The sequence below is a fragment of the Anguilla anguilla genome, chromosome 5, assembly GCF_013347855.1.
Source record: "Anguilla anguilla isolate fAngAng1 chromosome 5, fAngAng1.pri, whole genome shotgun sequence".
Classification (NCBI taxonomy): domain Eukaryota; kingdom Metazoa; phylum Chordata; class Actinopteri; order Anguilliformes; family Anguillidae; genus Anguilla; species Anguilla anguilla.
Window position 1 is genome coordinate 65,348,906 of NC_049205.1, and position 20,000 is coordinate 65,368,905.

Consider the following 20,000-nt stretch of genomic DNA (forward strand, 5'->3'; position numbering starts at 1 on the left):
GTGCATTTTCTAGAACAGTTTATGCAACTCCTCACCTAAAATTCTTGGAATGACAGGAGCGCACATACGCTCTCCCCTCCCCTCCCTTCCCTGCAGTTGGGTGTTCCTGCATGAGAAGGCGTATCAGGTGCGTGACACAGCCATAGAGTCCTCTGTAATGACCAAGGTAAAGGGCTTTGGTGTCTACAACAACAGACTGCTGGATGTGGCTGACTACGTAACCCCAACACAGGTCAGCAACACTGTAACCTACACCCTATATTTACACTGAAACATTAACACTGCCCTATATTTACACTGTAACATTAACACTGCTCCATATTTACACTGAAACATTAACACTGCTCCATATTTACACTGAAACATAAACTCCATCCTACATTTACACTGTAACATTAACACTGCTCCATATTTACACTGAAATATTAACTCCACCCTACATTTACACTGTAACATTAACACTGCTCTATATTTACACTGTAACATTAACACTGCTCTATATTTACACTGTAACATTAACTGTGTGGGTCATTAACAGCACTGGACATATTAACTGTATGGGTCATATTCGCTTGTCCCTCAGGGTTCCTCTGTGTTCTGCATCATCACCAAACTGATCACCACAGAGAACCAGGTGCAGAGCTGGTGCCCCGAGGCGAGTGCACCTGCTGCTTCAGCACTATTCTCATTCTCTAGGACACACCTCCATTTTCTGATCTTTTGCTTTGATGTTGATCATTATATCCACGTTACCTGTATTATCAGAACACTCCGTGGGGTGTGTGCTACTGTTGTGAACACACCGTGCTGCTGAACGTCTGTTACAGTTGTGAACACACTGTGTTGCTGAATGTGGGGCTGCTTGTGTCTTACTCTTGTTTCTGTGCATCCTCCTCAGAGTGAAATCAAGTACAGATGCAACATTGATGAAGACTGTCAGAAGGACACAGGCAAAGCTGGAGGAAATGGTGAGTTCACTCTCTGCTGTTCTTCTCTGTTTTTCCTGCTCACATCACTCATCTCCCTGTCCAGGAGTCTCTCTCTCACTCATTGGTTTATATAGTTGGCTTTGTGCTAATTTAATGTTTGGATAGTGCTGCCCTGAGACTGAAAGGTGTTGGAGGCTTTTAGGGCAGTGAGCCAGCTGACTGACGGGACTTTTCTCTGTGGGGTCAGGAATAGGGCAGGGACGCCACATGGTTGACCGTTATTTGCTGTCAATGATTACTACAATGGGCACTCAGCTATTTCTGTTCAGTATTTCAGTACTTACAGGATATTTTTACCCAACATTCCGGATTTCTATTGGGAGTTGCTCCCTATGGCAAAAACCTTGCACTGTGAGTGAAACCAACACGTTTCTGCTATATAGTAAATCAGTTGGATAAACATTTTAAGCCATATTTTTGTTGGGTTAGTTCGGCAGAATCTTGTTATGATACAAGCATGGTTTCTCCTCATGGTTTCGCTTGAGTTGTACATGGTCTGTGCACATGGTCTGAGCGAAAAAAGGCATTTACGTCTTGTGGGGAATATTAGTTTTCCACATATTTTTTGCCAGGGCCCAGGACTGACAGTATTTATCCAGCAGAACGAGGTTCATCTCTCCAGCCCTTTTCTGTGGGTTTCACCTTCCTATCAACAGATTTTACTTCCTTATCCTGGCGGGGATGCCAGTGACGGCCAGTGAAGCCACAGAAATCTGTTGTTCTGGAAACTATTTAAAATTGTGTATTTTTTTCTTGTATAAATTGTTTCAGTGAGTTGAGAAATGTTACCTGCGGCAGTACTCACGCGTAGACTGTGCAGCAGGGCCTCACTCCATCTTTATCTCCCTCAGGTGTGCTCACCGGCAGGTGCGTCAGCTTCAACAGCTCGTTAAGAACCTGTGAGATAAAAGGATGGTGTCCGGCTGAGATCGACTACATAAAGACGTGAGGCTTCATTTGTCTCTCTTTTCACAAGCTCCAGTACTCACGCAGTACCATATCAGTCTGGCCTTAACCCTCTCAGTGCAGTGTTAATGTACTATACTGTATTAACCCTCTCTCAGTGCAGTGTTAATGTACTGTATAAACCCTCTCCCTCGGTGCAGTGTTAATGTACTGTATTAACCCTCTCTCTCTGTGCAGTGTTAATGTATGTTTGAATTCTCCCCCTTAGAGAACCCATGATGGAGGTAGAAAACTTCACCATCTTCATCAAGAATAGCATCCGCTTCCCCCTCTTTAACTTCACCAAGTGAGTCAGACATTTTCAGTAACTGCCATTTACCATCTATTATTCAATTCTCATCATAGCCAATACCATCACCATCAAAAGCACCACAATCAATTATACCATCACCATCAAAAACACCACATTATACCATCACCATCAAAAACACTACAATTAATTATACCATCACCATCAAAAACACCACAATTAATTATACCATCACCAGCAAAAACACCACTATTAGCCTAATTATACCACCACCATCAATCAATTATGAAGATATTTTCACATTTGCTAAGATATAAATTCTATTTTGTGTTGAAATGCATGACACAGAGGCATGTTTCATGTGTCATCATCATTTGTAGTTCAGTACATGAAGCACATATCTTCTGAAATTATATAAAATGTGAATGGAATGTATAACAATCTCACTAAATTACTGCACAAGCCATTTATAATGTAATATATATAGAAAGGAAACTTTCTTCGTAAATAACATACAATACAATAAACCAAAATATCTCAATAATGGGAAAAATGTATAAGCTTCAATTTGCGCATTTAAACGTAAATATTCAAATTTATTTCACGGTTCATGTCTTTATATATTTAAAGAACTCTTAATAAAACAATAAGAAGTTCATGAGAAGTCCTTCTTTGTGCAAGAAATAAAAAGAAACTGCTCTCCTTTATAAAACATAATAAATCCAATCACATTAAAAAGTCTCCAAAATTGAAACAAGTAAGAAAAAAGTAGAAAACAAGCAGTGCATTAGATAAAGACAGAAAAATAGCCACATTGGTTTGCTCACTCAAACTGGATCTTTGCTAGGTGCTAACTGGAGATCCTCCTCACACAAAGGCCACAGAATTGCGGTCTGTATAAAGAGCCCTTCAAACACAAAAGCAGTGACTCTCTTTTACCATTTCTCTGGCTAGCAGGTTTCTGCGGCGGGTCCTCTGACTGGGGTTGACTGGATTTGCTGTGGAGTCAACAGCCACTCCATTTTCCGCCATTTCACATCTCCCCTCCGGGCAGCCATCTTGTTTCTTTATGGCACTTCCTACTGGCGGCCATTTTGAGAGGTTTAGCATACCTGCACCTGATGCCTTTTAGAGTATAGGACCATAGTTAACTTAACAGATGGCAAATAAACAAATAAAGAGCAAAAGAGAAATGCACAGTAGTATTGATTACCTTGTGAGGTTCATCCTAGAAACTGTAAAAAATGTAAAAAGTGAGTATCACATTGTAGAGATTCTAAATCTCATGTCTCACTCTTTCTCAGTGGCGTGGTAGGAGTGTTTAAGCACAAGCTGGGGAGAAGGGGGACCTTCTGCAATGTAGAATACAGGACAGGACGTTCTGGCTAAAAAGTCCCTGGTTCATGTTTTTCACATTTGTGTTTTGTTCTGAAGCTTTAAAAACTGTACCCCCCCCCCCCCCCCCCATGCTTTCATGCTTTTGTAGAGCTAAAGAGAAAGTCTCTCTCCCCCCAGGGGTAATTTCCTGCCCACCATCACAGCCGAGTACATAAAGAAGTGTAACTTTGACCCGGTGAACAACACCTACTGCCCCATATTCAGGGTCGGGGACGTCGTCCAATTTGCCCACCAGAACTTCTCCAACCTTGCCCACAAGGTAAGGGCTGCCACCTGTCACCTCTCCTGAATCGGCTGTGGGAGACTGCTGCATAAGCGTCACGGCAAATAGCCTTTTTAAAATAGCTACATTTTCTGTCTCCCTCAGGGAGGGGTGATTGGAATAAAAATTGGATGGATGTGCGATTTGGACCAATCAGATGACAGCTGTAACCCAACCTACTCCTTCACACGCCTGGACGCTGTCTCGCAGAAAAACAGCGTGTCTCCAGGATACAACTTCAGGTGCTAAACACCAGCCAATCACAGCACTGCCACGACACACTGACCAATCACAGTGCTCACTCTGCACACTGACCAATCAAGACACATAGAATTACCTGACCTTCTGTCTACTCCTGCCATGCTTTGTCTTTTGCTGTTAGGTATGCTAAGTACTACAAGATGGAGAATGGGACAGAGTACCGCACGCTGCTGAAGGCCTATGCCATAAGGTTTGACGTACTGGTCAATGGCAATGTGAGTGTTTAAAAAAACAACTACATCTCCCATGAACACTTGCAATCTGTCTTTTTATGAAATTGCTGGTAAAATCAAGTCAAGAAACTTCCAGGATGGATGTCTGTTTTGAAGCTATGCAGTTTCAGTGAGACCTGCAATTTTCTTTACCAAATTTAAGAACACAACAATGAAAACCTTTAAGGCTTTGCTTGTATTTGTTGATAATAAACTCTTTTATTTAGGAATCAAATGATCAAGGTAAAAGTAAAACGCCAAAATATCTGTGTGTTTGGGGAATATAGCGTGTGTTCGGGGAATATAGCGTGTGTGTTTGGGGAATATAGCGTGTGTGTTTGGGGAATATAGTGTGTGTGTTTGGGGAATATAGCGTGTGTGTTTGGGGAATATAGCGTGTGTGTTTGGGGAATATAGTGTGTGTGTTTGGGGAATATAGCGTGTGTGTTTGGGGAATATAGCGTGTGTGTTTGGGGAATACAGCGTGTGTGTTTTGGGAATATAGCGTGTGTGTTTGGGGAATATAGCGTGTGTGTTTGGGGAATATAGCGTGTGTGTTTGGGGAATATAGCGTGTGTGTTTGGGGAATATAGCGTGTGTGTTTGGGGAATATAGCGTGTGTTTTGGGAATATAGCGTGTGTGTTTTGGGAATATAGTGTGTGTGTTTGGGGAATATAGCGTGTGTGTTTGGGGAATATAGTGTGTGTGTTTGGGGAATATAGCGTGTGTGTTTGGGGAATATAGCGTGTGTGTTTGGGGAATATAGCGTGTGTTTGGGGAATACAGCGTGTGTGTTTGGGGAATATAGCGTGTGTGTTTGGGGAATATAGTGTGTGTGTTTTGGGAATATAGCGTGTGTGTTTGGGGAATATAGTGTGTGTGTTTGGGGAATACAGCGTGTGTGTTTGGGGAATATAGTGTGTGTGTTTGGGGAATATAGCGTGTGTGTTTGGGGAATATAGCGTGTGTGTTTGGGGAATATAGTGTGTGTGTTTGGGGAATACAGCGTGTGTGTTTGGGGAATATAGCGTGTGTGTTTGGGGAATATAGCGTGTGTGTTTGGGGAATATAGCGTGTGTGTTTGGGGAATATAGCGTGTGTGTTTGGGGAATATAGCGTGTGTGTTTGGGGAATATAGCGTGTGTTTGCGGAATATAGCGTGTGTGTTTGGGGAATATAGCGTGTGTGTTTGGGGAATATAGCGTGTGTTTGCGGAATATAGCGTGTGTGTTTGGGGAATATAGCGTGTGTGTTTGGGGAATATAGCGTGTGTTTGGGGAATACAGCGTGTGTGTTTTGGGAATATAGCGTGTGTGTTTGGGGAATATAGCGTGTGTGTTTTGGGAATATAGCGTGTGTGTTTGGGTAATACAGCGTGTGTGTTTGGGGAATATAGCATGTGTGTTGCAGCACAGATATTGCAGTTGTGAGTGGTGAATGTTTGGGAGAAAAGTGGTGAAAAGCATTTAAATGTGCGACTGTTCCTCACCAGGCCGGAAAGTTCAACATGATCCCAACGCTCATCAACATGGTGGCCGCCTTCACTTCGGTTGGAGTGGTGAGACTCGTTACTAATGACAGACATTACCGATAAAAATCTGCTGTTCTTACAGCCTTGCTGTTTTAATGCACTCACTCTACTTAGTGCAGTCAGTCTTACAGTAATCAGCCTCACAGGTCTGCAAATTAAAAAATAACTACTCTACTACTGTGATTGGCTACAGGGCACAGTTCTTTGTGACATCATCCTTCTCAATTTCCTGAAGGGGGCGGAGCAGTACAAGGCCAAGAAGTTTGAAGAGGTACAGAAATGACCGATCAGTTTGTGCTGTGTACCGTGACCCTCGCCTCTCAGCCAATGGGAGCCGAGCTGCCATTGTGCTGTTCTGCCAGTGGTGTACATTTATTCTGAAGATGTGGGTGAGACTAGAGCTCTCTGGGTCTCTGTGTCGGACTGAATCGGTGTGTCAGTCAGTCAGTCTGGACAGGTCTCCTGCCTGCCTCTAACCCTGGCTGTGCCACTGATCCCCACAGTGTCAGTTTACATTTTAACACATCAGGTCTTACGCAGAAAGACTTCAACAATTTACATTCTTTACATACGATCCATTGATACAGCTGTATATTTTCACTGAAGCAGGCCGGGTTAAGTACATGTGCTACAGCAGATACAACAGCAGTGTCCCATCTGGGAAGTGAACCCGCAACCATGGAGTTGCAAGCCCAGCTCCCTGACCGTTAGGCTGGAAGTGAGGGTACAAGCCCAGCTCCCTGACCATTAGGCGGCGAGTTAAGGTTTCTCCAAAGGAGAAAACTCACTCATGGCAAGCTGTAGTATCCAAGAAGTTCCACAGGAGGGCAGCGTCATCTTCCCCATTAAGCTGTAAGTATACGCTGTCAGGCAAACTCAGTTCAGTGACTTTCCATGTCCGTGGGGGACGCAGATTCAGATTCTGCGGTTGTGGTAACCACGGGAAGCACGGACGTGACAACATTAGGTGCACCAAACTCCGAAAGCAAAAACAGCTGCAGTAAGGGAGCAGAAACTTTGACAGATGGATGCTGATGATTTCAGACTCACTTTAGTTTGTTTATTTAATGTATATAGTATTTTAGTTCATCTGCTCAATCAGATGAGGAGACGGGACACAGCCACCCATGTGATATTTTAGACCAGTTTCAGGAAAGCTCTGCATTGGCCTCAGGGTGTGAACATCTGGGCGAGTTTGGCCCACAGGGATGAGGAGACTGGAGGCCGAAGTCAATGCGCAGTTTCTGTTTCTCCACAAACGCCTCGTTTTCTGTCATTTAGTACATTTAGTACACGTAGTACATTTAGTACATGCAAACTGGCTGAATTTGGTTTCTGCACTTTCCTCCACCACCCGCCCCCCCCCCACCCAAGGTGTCCGAGTCCCAGATCAGGTCCAGTGTCTCCCATAGCAACGGGTTGTACCGAAACAGCTGCAGCCAGCTGTCAGTCAAACAGGATGAGAAGATGTCCAGTGATTCAGGGGCCTTCTCCATTGGACAGTGAGGCTGAGGGGCGGGAGCTGAGGGACCCTTTCTGTCACTAAGGTAAAACTCACTGGAACTCACTGTTTTCTGCATGTTCCTGTACCCCAACAGTGTGCCCACCAGAGTAATAAAACTGTTTTCTTCTTTGTATGTGAAACTGTCTCATCTGATTGGTCAGGGCCTGTCTAACGAGACATCTGAGCCAATCAGAGGCCAGAGCACAGGGAAGAGAAGTGCAGGTCACCAATGCCAGTGTTTGTTACTTCACATTGCATTACAGGTATTTGGCTGACTGACAACTCAAACACAAGCTCTTGGATCAGGAAGGGCAGTGCAATCGTACCTTAGAGGGGGAAGTACAATCCTACAGCTAACCACAAAAGAACAAGACCCTGAACTGAACTACCCTGTTAAACATTAACTTATAAAGCTCAACAAGACTGTCCAAACTGTGCCTCAGACTACTGTGTGTGTGTGTGTGTGCGAGTATGATTGTATGCCTGTTTGTGTGTGTGTGTGTGTGAGTATGATTGTATGCCTGTTTGTGTGTGTGTGTGTGTGTGTGTGAGTATGATTGTATGCCTGTTTGTGTGTGTGTGTGTGTGTGAGTGTGCGTGCGTGTGAGGATAAGTGTATGTGTGTGTGCGAGTGTGTGCGTGTGTGTGAGTATAAGTGTATGCTTGTGAGTGTACGTGTGTGCGTATGTGTGTGAGTAAAAGTGTATGTGTGTGTGAGTGTATGTGCGAGTGTGTGCGTGTGCGTGTGTCAGTGTGTGAGTTTGCATATGAAAGATGGGGGTGTGGCAGAAGAGTGCACGAGAGATAAGCAGCTCCGGACGTCAGTGTTTGAATCACATGTTCATGTTAATAAGTATCTATAATTATCCTCCTACCAATTCCTTTGCTGAAGTCAAACCTATAAAAGCCTTACCCTGTGTTCACACAGAGAGGAACTAGGTCGATGTGTCCCTCAAGAGTACTGGGTTGAGGGAGGGGCAAGAGCTTCCTGTTGTGTCCTCTCAGTGGTTTTAGTGCAGCTACACATTTTTGAAGAGAAATCACGGCATTACACAGTGTACCAAATACGTATATCAGCCATAAAGCCTAGAATTTAGTTTCTATAGTTGTCATGATACTAATAATTACTATTTGTCTCTAATCTATCTCTTTTAATAGCGAACATTATCTAGTTAGCTAGTGAGATAGATAGATAGATCACTAGCAATAGCCAGCTCTCTAGTAATGTATAAAACTGAATGTGACTGATTTTGCTAGAAAAAGCCACATATTTGCCATACAGTCTGCTGCCTATCCTATTTTTAGCTGCTCCTCCATTGCAATGAGTGAAGTCGGGCAGAACAGTTATTCACAAAATGGAATCACATCAGCTGGAGAATTAGGAAGCCCAGAATTCTGATTGGCTGTTGACGGGCGATACGTGCGAACAGATAAAGCAGGAGTAACTTTTCTCCAGCAGCTGTCTGGGTCGCTGGCCGTCGCGCAGCTTCATAGAGAACGAGGGGACCTCTGAGAACTGGTCACCCGAAACGCTCGGCGTGTGAGTGCAGGGCGAGGAAACACATCAGTAAAGTACAGAGAGACACAGAGAGAAAGAGAGAGAATGCAAAATCAAGCACAATAAAATGATAGTTAATAAATGCACACCTGTCCACTGTCACACTCCTCCTCTCCACCTAAGATTCACTGCGCTCTCCCACAGATGCATGTCCCGTCAGTGTCTGCCTTTACTGCAGTTATACATCTATGTCTACATGCTATCTCTGACTCTGTGTTACACATATGCATCTGTGTGCTATCACTGTGTGTTACACATCTGTTTCTATATGCTATCTCTGAGTCTGTATGTAACACCTGTTTCTATATGTTATCTCTGAGTCTGTATGTAACACATATGTATCCATATGTTATCTCTGAGTATGTCAGTATTAGTGTTATAATCTCCATTTATGTACTCCTGTTAGATACAAATCATTTTATTGGTTGACTTGTATTTATAAAATAAAGATGCTCCAGAAAATGCTTTCTGTTTGATTGCCCCCCCGCCCCCCCAGGTCAAATGAGTTGAGCTGAGGTATAACTAAACAGCTGTGTGCTGAACACACACTTTACTGAGGCACAGAGGAAGGCCAGCTCACAGCAATAACAAGACCAGGTCAAAACCTAGTAGGCTATATGGCTGGACCGGCCGACCAATGGTGTAACTTCATAACTCTGCCGACCAATGGTGTAACTTCATCACTCAGTCACAGACATTCGCGTTTGTAGGACTGGCCCCACTGTTGCGGTCCAGCCAAAAACTCCCCTCTAGATGGCATCACTGGGGCACAAATGAAATGTGCAGTAAGTCTGAGGCAGGCAGGCCCCTCTCTGCTCAAAGCTGACAGGACAGGCCTGCTGCAGATAGCAGGAAATGATGCTGGAGGGTAAGGAACAGCACTCCATAGGGAGCAGGATAAGGAGCAACAGTCTGTAGGGAGGAGGGTAAGGAGCAGCAGGCTGTAGGTAGGAGGGTAAGCAGCAGTACTCCATAGGAAGCAGGGTAAGGAGCAGCACACTGTAGGGAGGGTAAGGAGCAGCAGTCTGTAGGGAGGAGGGTAAGGAGCAGCACACAGTAGGGAGGGTAAGGAGCAGCAGTCTGTAGGGAGGAGGGTAAGGAGCAGCAGTCTGTAGGGAGGAGGGTAAGGAGCAGCAGTCTGTAGGGAGGAGGGTAAGGAGCAGCAGTCTGTAGGGAGGGGGGTAAGGAGCAGCACTCTGTAGGGAGGAGGGTAAAGAGCAGCAGTCTGTAGGGAGGAGGGTAAGGAGCAGCAGTCTGTAGGGAGATGGATAAGGAATGCTCTTAGCTTTAGAGAAACTGCATGGAGGTGTGACATATTTTCTGTCCCTCTATCTATTAATCAATCTGTATAGCTCTCACTTAACACAGGTAACACAAACACAAACACACACACTCTAAAGGAGAAAACTCACTCATGGCAAGCTGTAGTATTTCAGAAGTTCCACAGGAGGGCAGTGTCCTCTTACCCAAATACTGTTACCTGCCCCAATCCAAGAGCGACTCATTGAAGAAGTCATTTCTGATACCAAAGACATGGTTAATTGTTGAGATAATTACATGATGAGTGGAGCGGCTGGAAGACTGGCAGCTTGACGGAGGTCTTTTGATAGACGAGCGCAGAGCCAGGCAGTGTCAGCGAGTGGGAAATAAAAGAGAGGCTGACGCGTGTGAGCAGGGCTGAGCATGAAGCAGCCCGACTGCGTCACAGCAACGCGCACACTATTTATAGCCACAAAGGGAGAGATCTCATTCACAACAAAGTTTCGGGGGAAAGACGAGCACAGACAGAAAAAAAGGGGGAGGAAGGTCGGGGAAGAAGAGTGCGAAAGAAAGAAAAGTAACCTGCCCCCATCACTTCATCAAAGTGACCGAATGACGGGGTCTCTCGTCCACGGATAGAGGGATGGGAAAGAGATGTAAAGCAGCCCCTGAATGACTGACAGATGGAAAACGGACAGATGGAGGTGTCCATCACGAATTACGTTAAAATTCTGAATACTTAACAGCGCATGCACAAACCCACACACTTATATACATATACATACGCACACACACTCACTCACTCACGCACGCAAACACACACACACACACACACACACCCACTTATATACATATACATACGAACACACACTCACTCACGCACGCAAACACACACACACACACCCACTTATATACATATACATACGCACACACACTCACGCACGCAAACACACACACACACACACTTATATACATATACATACACACACACTCACGCACGCAAACACACACACCCACTTATATACATAAACGCACACACACTCACACACACTCACCCACTTATATACATATACATACGCACACACACTCACGCACGCAAACACACACACACACACACACACACCCACTTATATACATATACATACGCACACACACTCACACATGCAAACACACACACACACACCCACTTATATACATATACATACACACACACACTCACGCACGCAAACACACACACTTATATACATATACATACACACATACACTCACGCACGCAAACACACACACTTATATACATATATGTACACACACACACTCAAGCACGCAAACACACACACACGCCCACTTATATACATAAACGCACACACACACAGACCCCCATTTATATACATATATATATACGCACACACACTCACGCATGCAAACACACACACACCCACTTATATAAACGCACACACACACTCACACATACACTCACCCACTTATATACATATACATACACACACACCCACTTATATACATATATATATGCACACACTCACGCACGCAAACACACACACACGCCCACTTATATACATATATATACACACACACACACACTCACACACACACACACACACACACTCACCCACTTATATACATATATATACGCACACACACACACACACACACATACGCAAGTATACTCACACACATAAAAAAAAAAAAATATATATATATATATATATATATATACATGCATGCACACACATGCACTCACACACACGCACGCGCATGCACACACATGCAGCCTGGCAGTGTGTATTAATAGCTTTGATCAGATGCAGTAAAGACACACACTTACGCACACACACACACGCAGTCTGGCAGTGTGTATTAATAGCTCTGATCAAACGCAGTAAAGACACACACTTACACACACACACACAAACAGTTTCGTATTGCTATCCTTGTGGACTTCCCATTGACTACATTCATTCTGTAATCTCTAACCCTAACCCTAACCCTAACCCCAACCACTACTTGCCTAACCTTCACCCTAACCTAAACCTAATTGTAACCCGAACCCTAAATCCTAACCCTAACAGCCTCTTGACCTCATGGGGACCAACAAATGGTCCCCACAATGCACAATGTTCCTCATCTTTCTGTCCGTGTGGGGACATTTGGTCCCCACAAAGGTAGTATTACAAGTTCTCTCAAACACACACACACACTTACACACACGCATGCACGCACGCACACGCACACACACACGGGGCGACATAGCTCAGGAGGTAAGACCGATTGTCTGGCAGTCGGAGGGTTACCGGTTCAAACCCCGCCCTGGGCGTGTCGAAGTGTCCTTGAGCAAGACACCTAACCCCTAACCCCTAACTGCTCTGGTGAATGAGAGGCATCAATTGTAAAGCGCTTTGGATAAAAGCGCTATATAAATGCAGTCCATTTACCATTTACCATTTACCATTTACACGCACGCACGCATGCACGCACACACACGCACAGTCTGGCAGTGTGTATTAATAGCTCTGATCAGATGCACTGGGGGCACATGGCCTTTCTCTGCTGCCCCCGGAGCACTGATCTCATACTCAAACTCATCATCACTGATCTAATACCCAAACTCACCATCACTGATCTAATACCCAAACTCACTCTCACTGATCTGATACCCAATCTCACCATCACTGATCTCATACCCAAACTCACTCTCACTGATCTAATACCCAAACTCACTATCACTGATCTCATACCCAAACTCACCATCACTGATCTAATACCCAAAATCACTCTCACTGATCTCATACCCAAACTCACCATCACTGATCTAATACCCAAACTCACTCTCACTGATCTCATACCCAATCTCACCATCACTGATCTCATACTCAAACTCATCATCACTGATCTCATACCCAAACTCACCATCACTGATCTCATACCCAAACTCACCATCACTGATCTCATACCCAAACTCACCATCACTGATCTCATACCCAAACTCACTCTCACTGATCTAATACCCAAACTCACCATCACTGATCTCATACCCAAACTCACCATCACTGATCTCATACCCAAACTCACCATCACTGATCTCATACCCAAACTCACTACCACTGATCAAGAGAGGAACTTAATTTCATCCTTACTGATCAGGCCTGGAATTTAATCTCACCCACACTAACCAGTCCTGGTACCTAATCTCACCCACACTAACCAGGCCTGGTACCTAATCTCACCCACACTAACCAGTCCTGGTACCTAATCTCACCCACACTAACCAGGCCTGGTACCTAATCTCACCCACACTAACCAGTCCTGGTACCTAATCTCACCCACACTAACCAGTCCTGGTACCTAATCTCACCCACACTAACCAGGCCTGGTACCTAATCTCACCCACACTAACCAGTCCTGGTACCTAATCTCACCCACACTAACCAGTCCTGGTACCTAATCTCACCCACACTAACCAGGCCTGGTACCTAATCTCACCCACACTAACCAGTCCTGGTACCTAATCTCACCCACACTAACCAGTCCTGGTACCTAATCTCACCCACACTAACCAGTCCTGGTACCTAATCTCACCCACACTAACCAGGCCTGGTACCTAATCTCACCCACACTAGCCAGTCCTGGTACCTAATCTCACATTTACTTACCAGGCCTGGTACCTAATCTCACCCACACTAACCAGTCCTGGTACCTAATCTCACCCACACTAACCAGTCCTGGTACCTAATCTCACCCACACTAACCAGGCCTGGTACCTAATCTCACCCACACTAACCAGTCCTGGTACCTAATCTCACCCACACTAACCAGTCCTGGTACCTAATCTCACCCACACTAACCAGGCCTGGTACCTAATCTCACCCACACTAGCCAGTCCTGGTACCTAATCTCACCCACACTAACCAGTCCTGGTACCTAATCTCACCCACACTAACCAGTCCTGGTACCTAATCTCACCCACACTAACCAGGCCTGGTACCTAATCTCACCCACACTAACCAGTCCTGGTACCTAATCTCACCCACACTAACCAGTCCTGGTACCTAATCTCACCCACACTAACCAGTCCTGGTACCTAATCTCACCCACACTAACCAGGCCTGGTACCTAATCTCACCCACACTAGCCAGTCCTGGTACCTAATCTCACATTTACTTACCAGGCCTGGTACCTAATCTCACCCACACTAACCAGTCCTGGTACCTAATCTCACCCACACTAACCAGTCCTGGTACCTAATCTCACCCACACTAACCAGGCCTGGTACCTAATCTCACCCACACTAACCAGTCCTGGTACCTAATCTCACCCACACTAACCAGTCCTGGTACCTAATCTCACCCACACTAACCAGGCCTGGTACCTAATCTCACCCACACTAGCCAGTCCTGGTACCTAATCTCACCCACACTAACCAGTCCTGGTACCTAATCTCACCCACACTAACCAGTCCTGGTACCTAATCTCACCCACACTAACCAGTCCTGGTACCTAATCTCACCCACACTAACCAGTCCTGGTACCTAATCTCACCCACACTAACCAGGCCTGGTACCTAATCTCACCCACACTAACCAGTCCTGGTACCTAATCTCACATTTACTTACCAGGCCTGAAAATTAATCTCACCCTTACTGTGAGATTATCCCCATAATCACAAATGTGCATGTGCGTGTGTGCCTGTGAGTGTGTGCACCTGCATGAGTGTGTGTGTGCCTGTGTGCACGCACGTGTGTGTGTGCATGCGTTTGTGTATGTACATGTATGTGTGTGTGTGTGCATGCATGTGAGCATGCATATGTGTGTGTACATGAATGTGTGTGTGAGCGTGCATGTGTGCATGCGTGTGTGTGTACATGTATGTGTGTGTGTATGTGCGTGCATGCATGTGTGTGCGTATGTGTGTGTGTGCATGTGTGTGTGTGTGTGTGTGTGTGCACGTGCCCGCATGTGCATACACACAGAAACGCTAATGCAGTGTAGCAGTGATGTACCCTGAATGTGAGCTGAGTTAGTCTCTCTCACTCCCTCCCTGTGCTAAACAGATGGCCTGGCTGGGAACCCCAGATCCACTGCTCATCTTTCCCTGTCTAAGCTCCAAACCAGCATCGCTTTCATCCAGTGAGTCAGACACAACCACACACACACACACACACACACATACGCACACACACACACACATACGCACACACACATACGTCACTCGGACAGAAACACAGTATACGCACACAGACATACACGTCACAGACAGACACACACACACACACACACACACGTGTATTACCAAAATGTAGTGCACAAACATAATCCACATCAACACTCTCACACCTCCAACACGCAACTGCACACATGCGTCACACAAACACATGGGATCTGTGGAAGACTAAAAAAAGAAAGGGAGAAGGAACAAAGGGAGCGTAACAGAAAGAGATGGAGAGAGAGAGAAAGGGAAAAAGAGAGAGAATATGGACTAACTGATTTGGTGTGAAAGACTGACAATATGAATTATAAAGGTAAGAAACCCACACACACACACTACACAGACACACACAATGTTCAGAATGTTCTTTTATTCGGATTTTGTATTGGATCACACAATATTGGTATCAGCTGTCAAAACTCAAGTCCCCCTTTTTCCCCAACACCCCTCTCTCTTTCAAAGACTGTCTCTCCTCCGGTCCTTCTCTCCCTCTCTCTTTCCCTCTCCCTGTTTCTCAGTTTGTCTCTCCGCCTGTCCTTCTCTCCCTCTCCCTGTCTGTCTCTTCTCCTGTCCTCCTCTCCCTCTCTCTCTGTCTGTCTCTCCTCTTGTCCTTTTCTCCCTCTCTCTCTCCCTCTTCTCCTGTCCCTCTCTCTCTCCTCCTGTCCTCTCTTGGTCTCTCTTCCTGTCCTTTTCTCACTCTCCTCCTGACCTCTCTCTCTCTTTCCTCCTGTCCCCTCTTGGTCTCTCCTCCTGTCCTTCTCTCTCTCCCCTCAAGTCCTCTCTCGGTCTCTCCTCCTGTTCACCTCTCCCTCTCTCTCTCCTCCTGTCCTTCTCTCCCTCACTCTCATCTCCTGTCCTTCTCTTCTCTCCCTGTGAGAGGTCCCACACTTCTCCCTCTGTGCTTTCTCATGTTCTCTTCCTCCTTTCTCAGGCGCTAAAACTCCCTCCCACACGTCCTCTCTCCCACGACACGCCAGCCACTGCACGTGCGTCTTCCTCCTCTCCCGACCCCGCACGCACCGAATAATCTCCCTCACAGCTGACTGCGTTCGCTTTGTTTGCGTGCCGATAAACTCCTCAGCACAGCCAATGTGCACATAAGGCACTCAGCCAACACAACCGCACAAACCAAACACTCATCAGCATGTACTGTGCTCAGGAGGAGAGTGACACCAGTCAGAGAAATGAGAGTATGCTGAATAACCCGGGGGGTGAGAGTATGCCCCCTCCTCTCCCTGTTTGTTTCTTGTGTCTCTGTACTTAATGCACTTCCTGTGTGGATGTCTCTGTGCCCACCCGGCCTCTCTCAGCCTGCTGGGGCCACCTGGGGCCCGCTCTCTCTCTCTCTCTCACGCTCTCTCACTCGGTCATGCTCTCTCTCTGTCTCGCTCTCTCTCTCTAAAACAGCCCACACAACACATCTACTTTCATCTGCATGCACACAGATACGCACATGAAAAGACACAAACATGCACATACACAATACCAACAGGCACACACATAAACAGACATACACACACACATGCACGCACATACAAGCAGACACACACACAGACACACAAACACACACACAATCACACACACAATCACACACACACACACGCACCCACACACGCACACACACGCACCCACACACACACACACACGATCACACACAATCACACACACAATCACACACACACACGCACGCACGCACGCACGCACCCGCACGCACGCACGCACGCACGCACCCACACATACACACATACACACAGTCCACTCCAGACTTCCGGCACATTGTGACATTGCGGTTGCCCCTCCCTCCCTCCACTCATCCGCTCCCTGACGCGTGGGCTCCAAATGAGGCTCTCCGCTCAGAAACGCACAACAGCCTCCATACTGGGCCAATCAGGGCAGCGGGACACGGCCAATCGCAGAGAGGCAGCGGGTGACATCACGCGGCAGTCTGCGTTTGTTAGTCAGCCTCCCCCCGCATGGCGGGGCCTTGTGCCACACAGCAGGCTGCTGAAGCGTGGGACTCGCATACGGACTCACACAGGGACTCCATGTCACACGCGTGGGACTCTGTGCAGAGGGACTCCATGTCACACGCGTGGGACAGAGGGACTCCATGTAACACGTGTGGGACTCCCAAGCCCAAGCCAGGGGAGAGGACAACAGACTTTGTCTTTCTGTCCCTCCCTCCCCACTGCCCCAGGTTTACTCATGCGCAAATTCTAAATTCACATGAAAACAGTTGGATGGAAACACCAGTAGTGATGGGGACACTGTGTTGTAGAATGTACCACCTCTTTGTTGCGTTGTTGTTGTTGTTTGAGGCTGACTCACTGTGGTCATTAAAATCTGAGGGTAGGGGTGTTGAAAAGGGTTATCAGTCAACCTAATAACTGAAATGAATGTACGATAAAACTGTATCGTAGACCGAGTCTACAATTGTGCCACAGTGATTTCATACAGCCCTTCACTGTCAATTATCACAGCCGAGAATTATTACACCACCAAAACACAGTTCACCATTTCCAGGTGCCTACCTGTACCTTGCAGTGAAATCCTCCTGGTCAGGGGTCTTCCTGGGATAATCCCTTCAGCCAAAGACGACCTGCCCCATCATACTCCTCCTAGTGAACTGAGCTTCCACAAACTGTGCAAGCAGCTCGTCAGAAGAACCAGGTGCCTCGGCTAACTACAGAATTTGCACAGATTGAAGGCTGGTTTTGAGCATAAAAATTGTGCGTCCACTTGACTTTTGAAATGTACATGCAAACGAATTAAGTTTATGAAACACTGGCATATTTCACTCATAGATAACAAACATCCCCAAATTGTGTGGACATGAATGAAGTCTTCGAACAACGCAGTGGACGTCTTGTTTCGTTTAACCTGATGCTGATCATGGCGCTAGTCTAGATAAAATAGGCTACACAGACTACTTTTGTTAAGTTGATGTTTTTACAAGGGTTTGAACGATTAAAATTTGCTGTAGGCCTAACTATATCAGCAGTTTGTTAACAGGTATTGGACAGGGGTGAACTACACAATCCTGACGAGGGACACGTAAAATTACACCTGCCGGAAGGGCACACAACTGCGTTTAACCAGAGTCTGCACAGGCTAGATTAGAAGCAGCACGCTAGCAAATTGCCATTCTTCTGATGTAAATATTCGGTTTTGTAAGCGTTAAAAGAAGTTGGCAGGGAATTTTCACGCAGGGCAAATAAAGCTAGCGGCCACAAATTAAATCACCACGGGTTGTTCGCAAGGCCACTTAGTTACGGCGGTTGATATTACCCCGGTGATGTCCCTTAACTATGCTATCTAGCTAGCCAATGAAAAATAAAACCGCCATAGTTCGTCTCGGTCTCGCTGTAGTAACGCGTGCCTGTTTCATTTAACGGTCAGTTTTGAATTTTGAGGCAAATAGGCACCACTAATTTTTACCCAAATCCGACAGAGTTTTTAAATGTATAATTTTAGAAGTCCAAATAGTATGATTAGGACGGATGACACAGAAACGGAAGTAGGGAAGTTTATGTTTTTCAAAACCTCAGCCGTGACGGACTCACCAACGGCAGCCTGAACTACTCACTGCTACCTGCCGTAGCTCCCTGGCATGTCCTCGCGCCACAGAGTTTACAGCTGGTGCGTAGCCTACAGTTCACAGCTGATCACACGCCTGCGCACCATGGCACTCAGCCTCAAAAGCAATCCCCCATCCATCTGAGCATTCGAAACTAAAGGATTTTCTTTTTTTTTTCTTTCTTTTTTTTAAATCTGAGGATTAAAAATACATTTCCTCCTATTTAAGATCCCAGTTAAAGCTCCACTACCCCATTCAGTCCTTTCAGGCTTTTGGGCACTTGGCTCGGAATTAGTTTAGTTACTTCTGGACTATCAAGCCCATGAAAAAAATACTCAGAGCCTAATTAGACTCAGGAATAGGATGTCTCCTCAAAATCCTGAAATGAAATAAGACATACATTACATGGCCAAAAGTATGTGGACACCTGACATCCAAAATCTCATTCAAAATTATGGCCATTAATATGGGTAGAGTTGGTCCACCCTTTGCTGCAATAACAACCTCTACTCTTCTGTGAAGGCTTTAGAATGAATATTGAAGACTTGCTGCAGGGATTTGCTTCCAATCAGCCAGAAGAGCATTAGTGAGGTTGGGCAATGATTTGGCGATTAGGCCTGGCTTGCAGTTGGCTTTCCAATTGATCTCAAAGTTGTTGGATCAAGTTGAAGTCAGGGCTCTGTGCAGGCTAGTCAAGTTCTTCCACACCGTTCTAAACAAAATCATTTTCATATGGACGTCGCTGTGTGCCCGGGAGTATTGTCATGCTGAAACAGGAAAGGGCCTTCCCCAAACTGTTGGAGAAGCACATAATCGTCTAGAATGTGATTGTATGCTATAGCATTAAGATTAGCTTTCACTGGAACTAAGGGGCCTAGCCCAAACCCTGAAAAACAGCCCCAGACCAAGAGGTGTCCACATACTTTTGGTCATACAGTGCACCAGTATTGTGTTGTTTCAGTGGATCGCTTTGGTAGTGAAGCACAATTGGGTTTTTAACTGAAACCCCT

At 45.8% G+C, this 20,000-nt stretch overlaps 1 protein-coding gene and 1 long non-coding RNA gene across 2 annotated transcripts in view; one reads left to right on the top strand and one right to left on the bottom strand.

The window, feature by feature from the left end:
* Positions 1–7,877, top strand: part of p2rx3b (purinergic receptor P2X, ligand-gated ion channel, 3b) — a 7,903-nt gene extending 26 nt beyond the window's left edge. The window contains exons 1-12 of the mRNA XM_035417187.1: positions 1–232; positions 584–655; positions 899–968; positions 1,841–1,934; positions 2,164–2,241; positions 3,721–3,862; positions 3,971–4,107; positions 4,248–4,341; positions 5,832–5,897; positions 6,064–6,141; positions 7,245–7,417; positions 7,638–7,877. The exon at positions 1–232 is cut by the window's left edge and continues 26 nt beyond it. Of these exons, the coding sequence (XP_035273078.1) occupies positions 50–232; positions 584–655; positions 899–968; positions 1,841–1,934; positions 2,164–2,241; positions 3,721–3,862; positions 3,971–4,107; positions 4,248–4,341; positions 5,832–5,897; positions 6,064–6,141; positions 7,245–7,376 (1,146 nt within the window). The 5' untranslated portion in view covers positions 1–49 and the 3' untranslated portion in view covers positions 7,377–7,417; positions 7,638–7,877. The remainder of the gene's footprint in view (positions 233–583; positions 656–898; positions 969–1,840; positions 1,935–2,163; positions 2,242–3,720; positions 3,863–3,970; positions 4,108–4,247; positions 4,342–5,831; positions 5,898–6,063; positions 6,142–7,244; positions 7,418–7,637) is intronic.
* LOC118227072 lies at positions 1,778–19,012 on the bottom strand. The gene is made up of 3 exons (XR_004765154.1): positions 17,945–19,012; positions 3,145–3,330; positions 1,778–1,886 (listed from the first exon to the last, which is right to left on the bottom strand). It is a non-coding gene; the product is annotated as an uncharacterized LOC118227072 (long non-coding RNA).
* Positions 19,013–20,000: the final 988 nt, after the last annotated feature.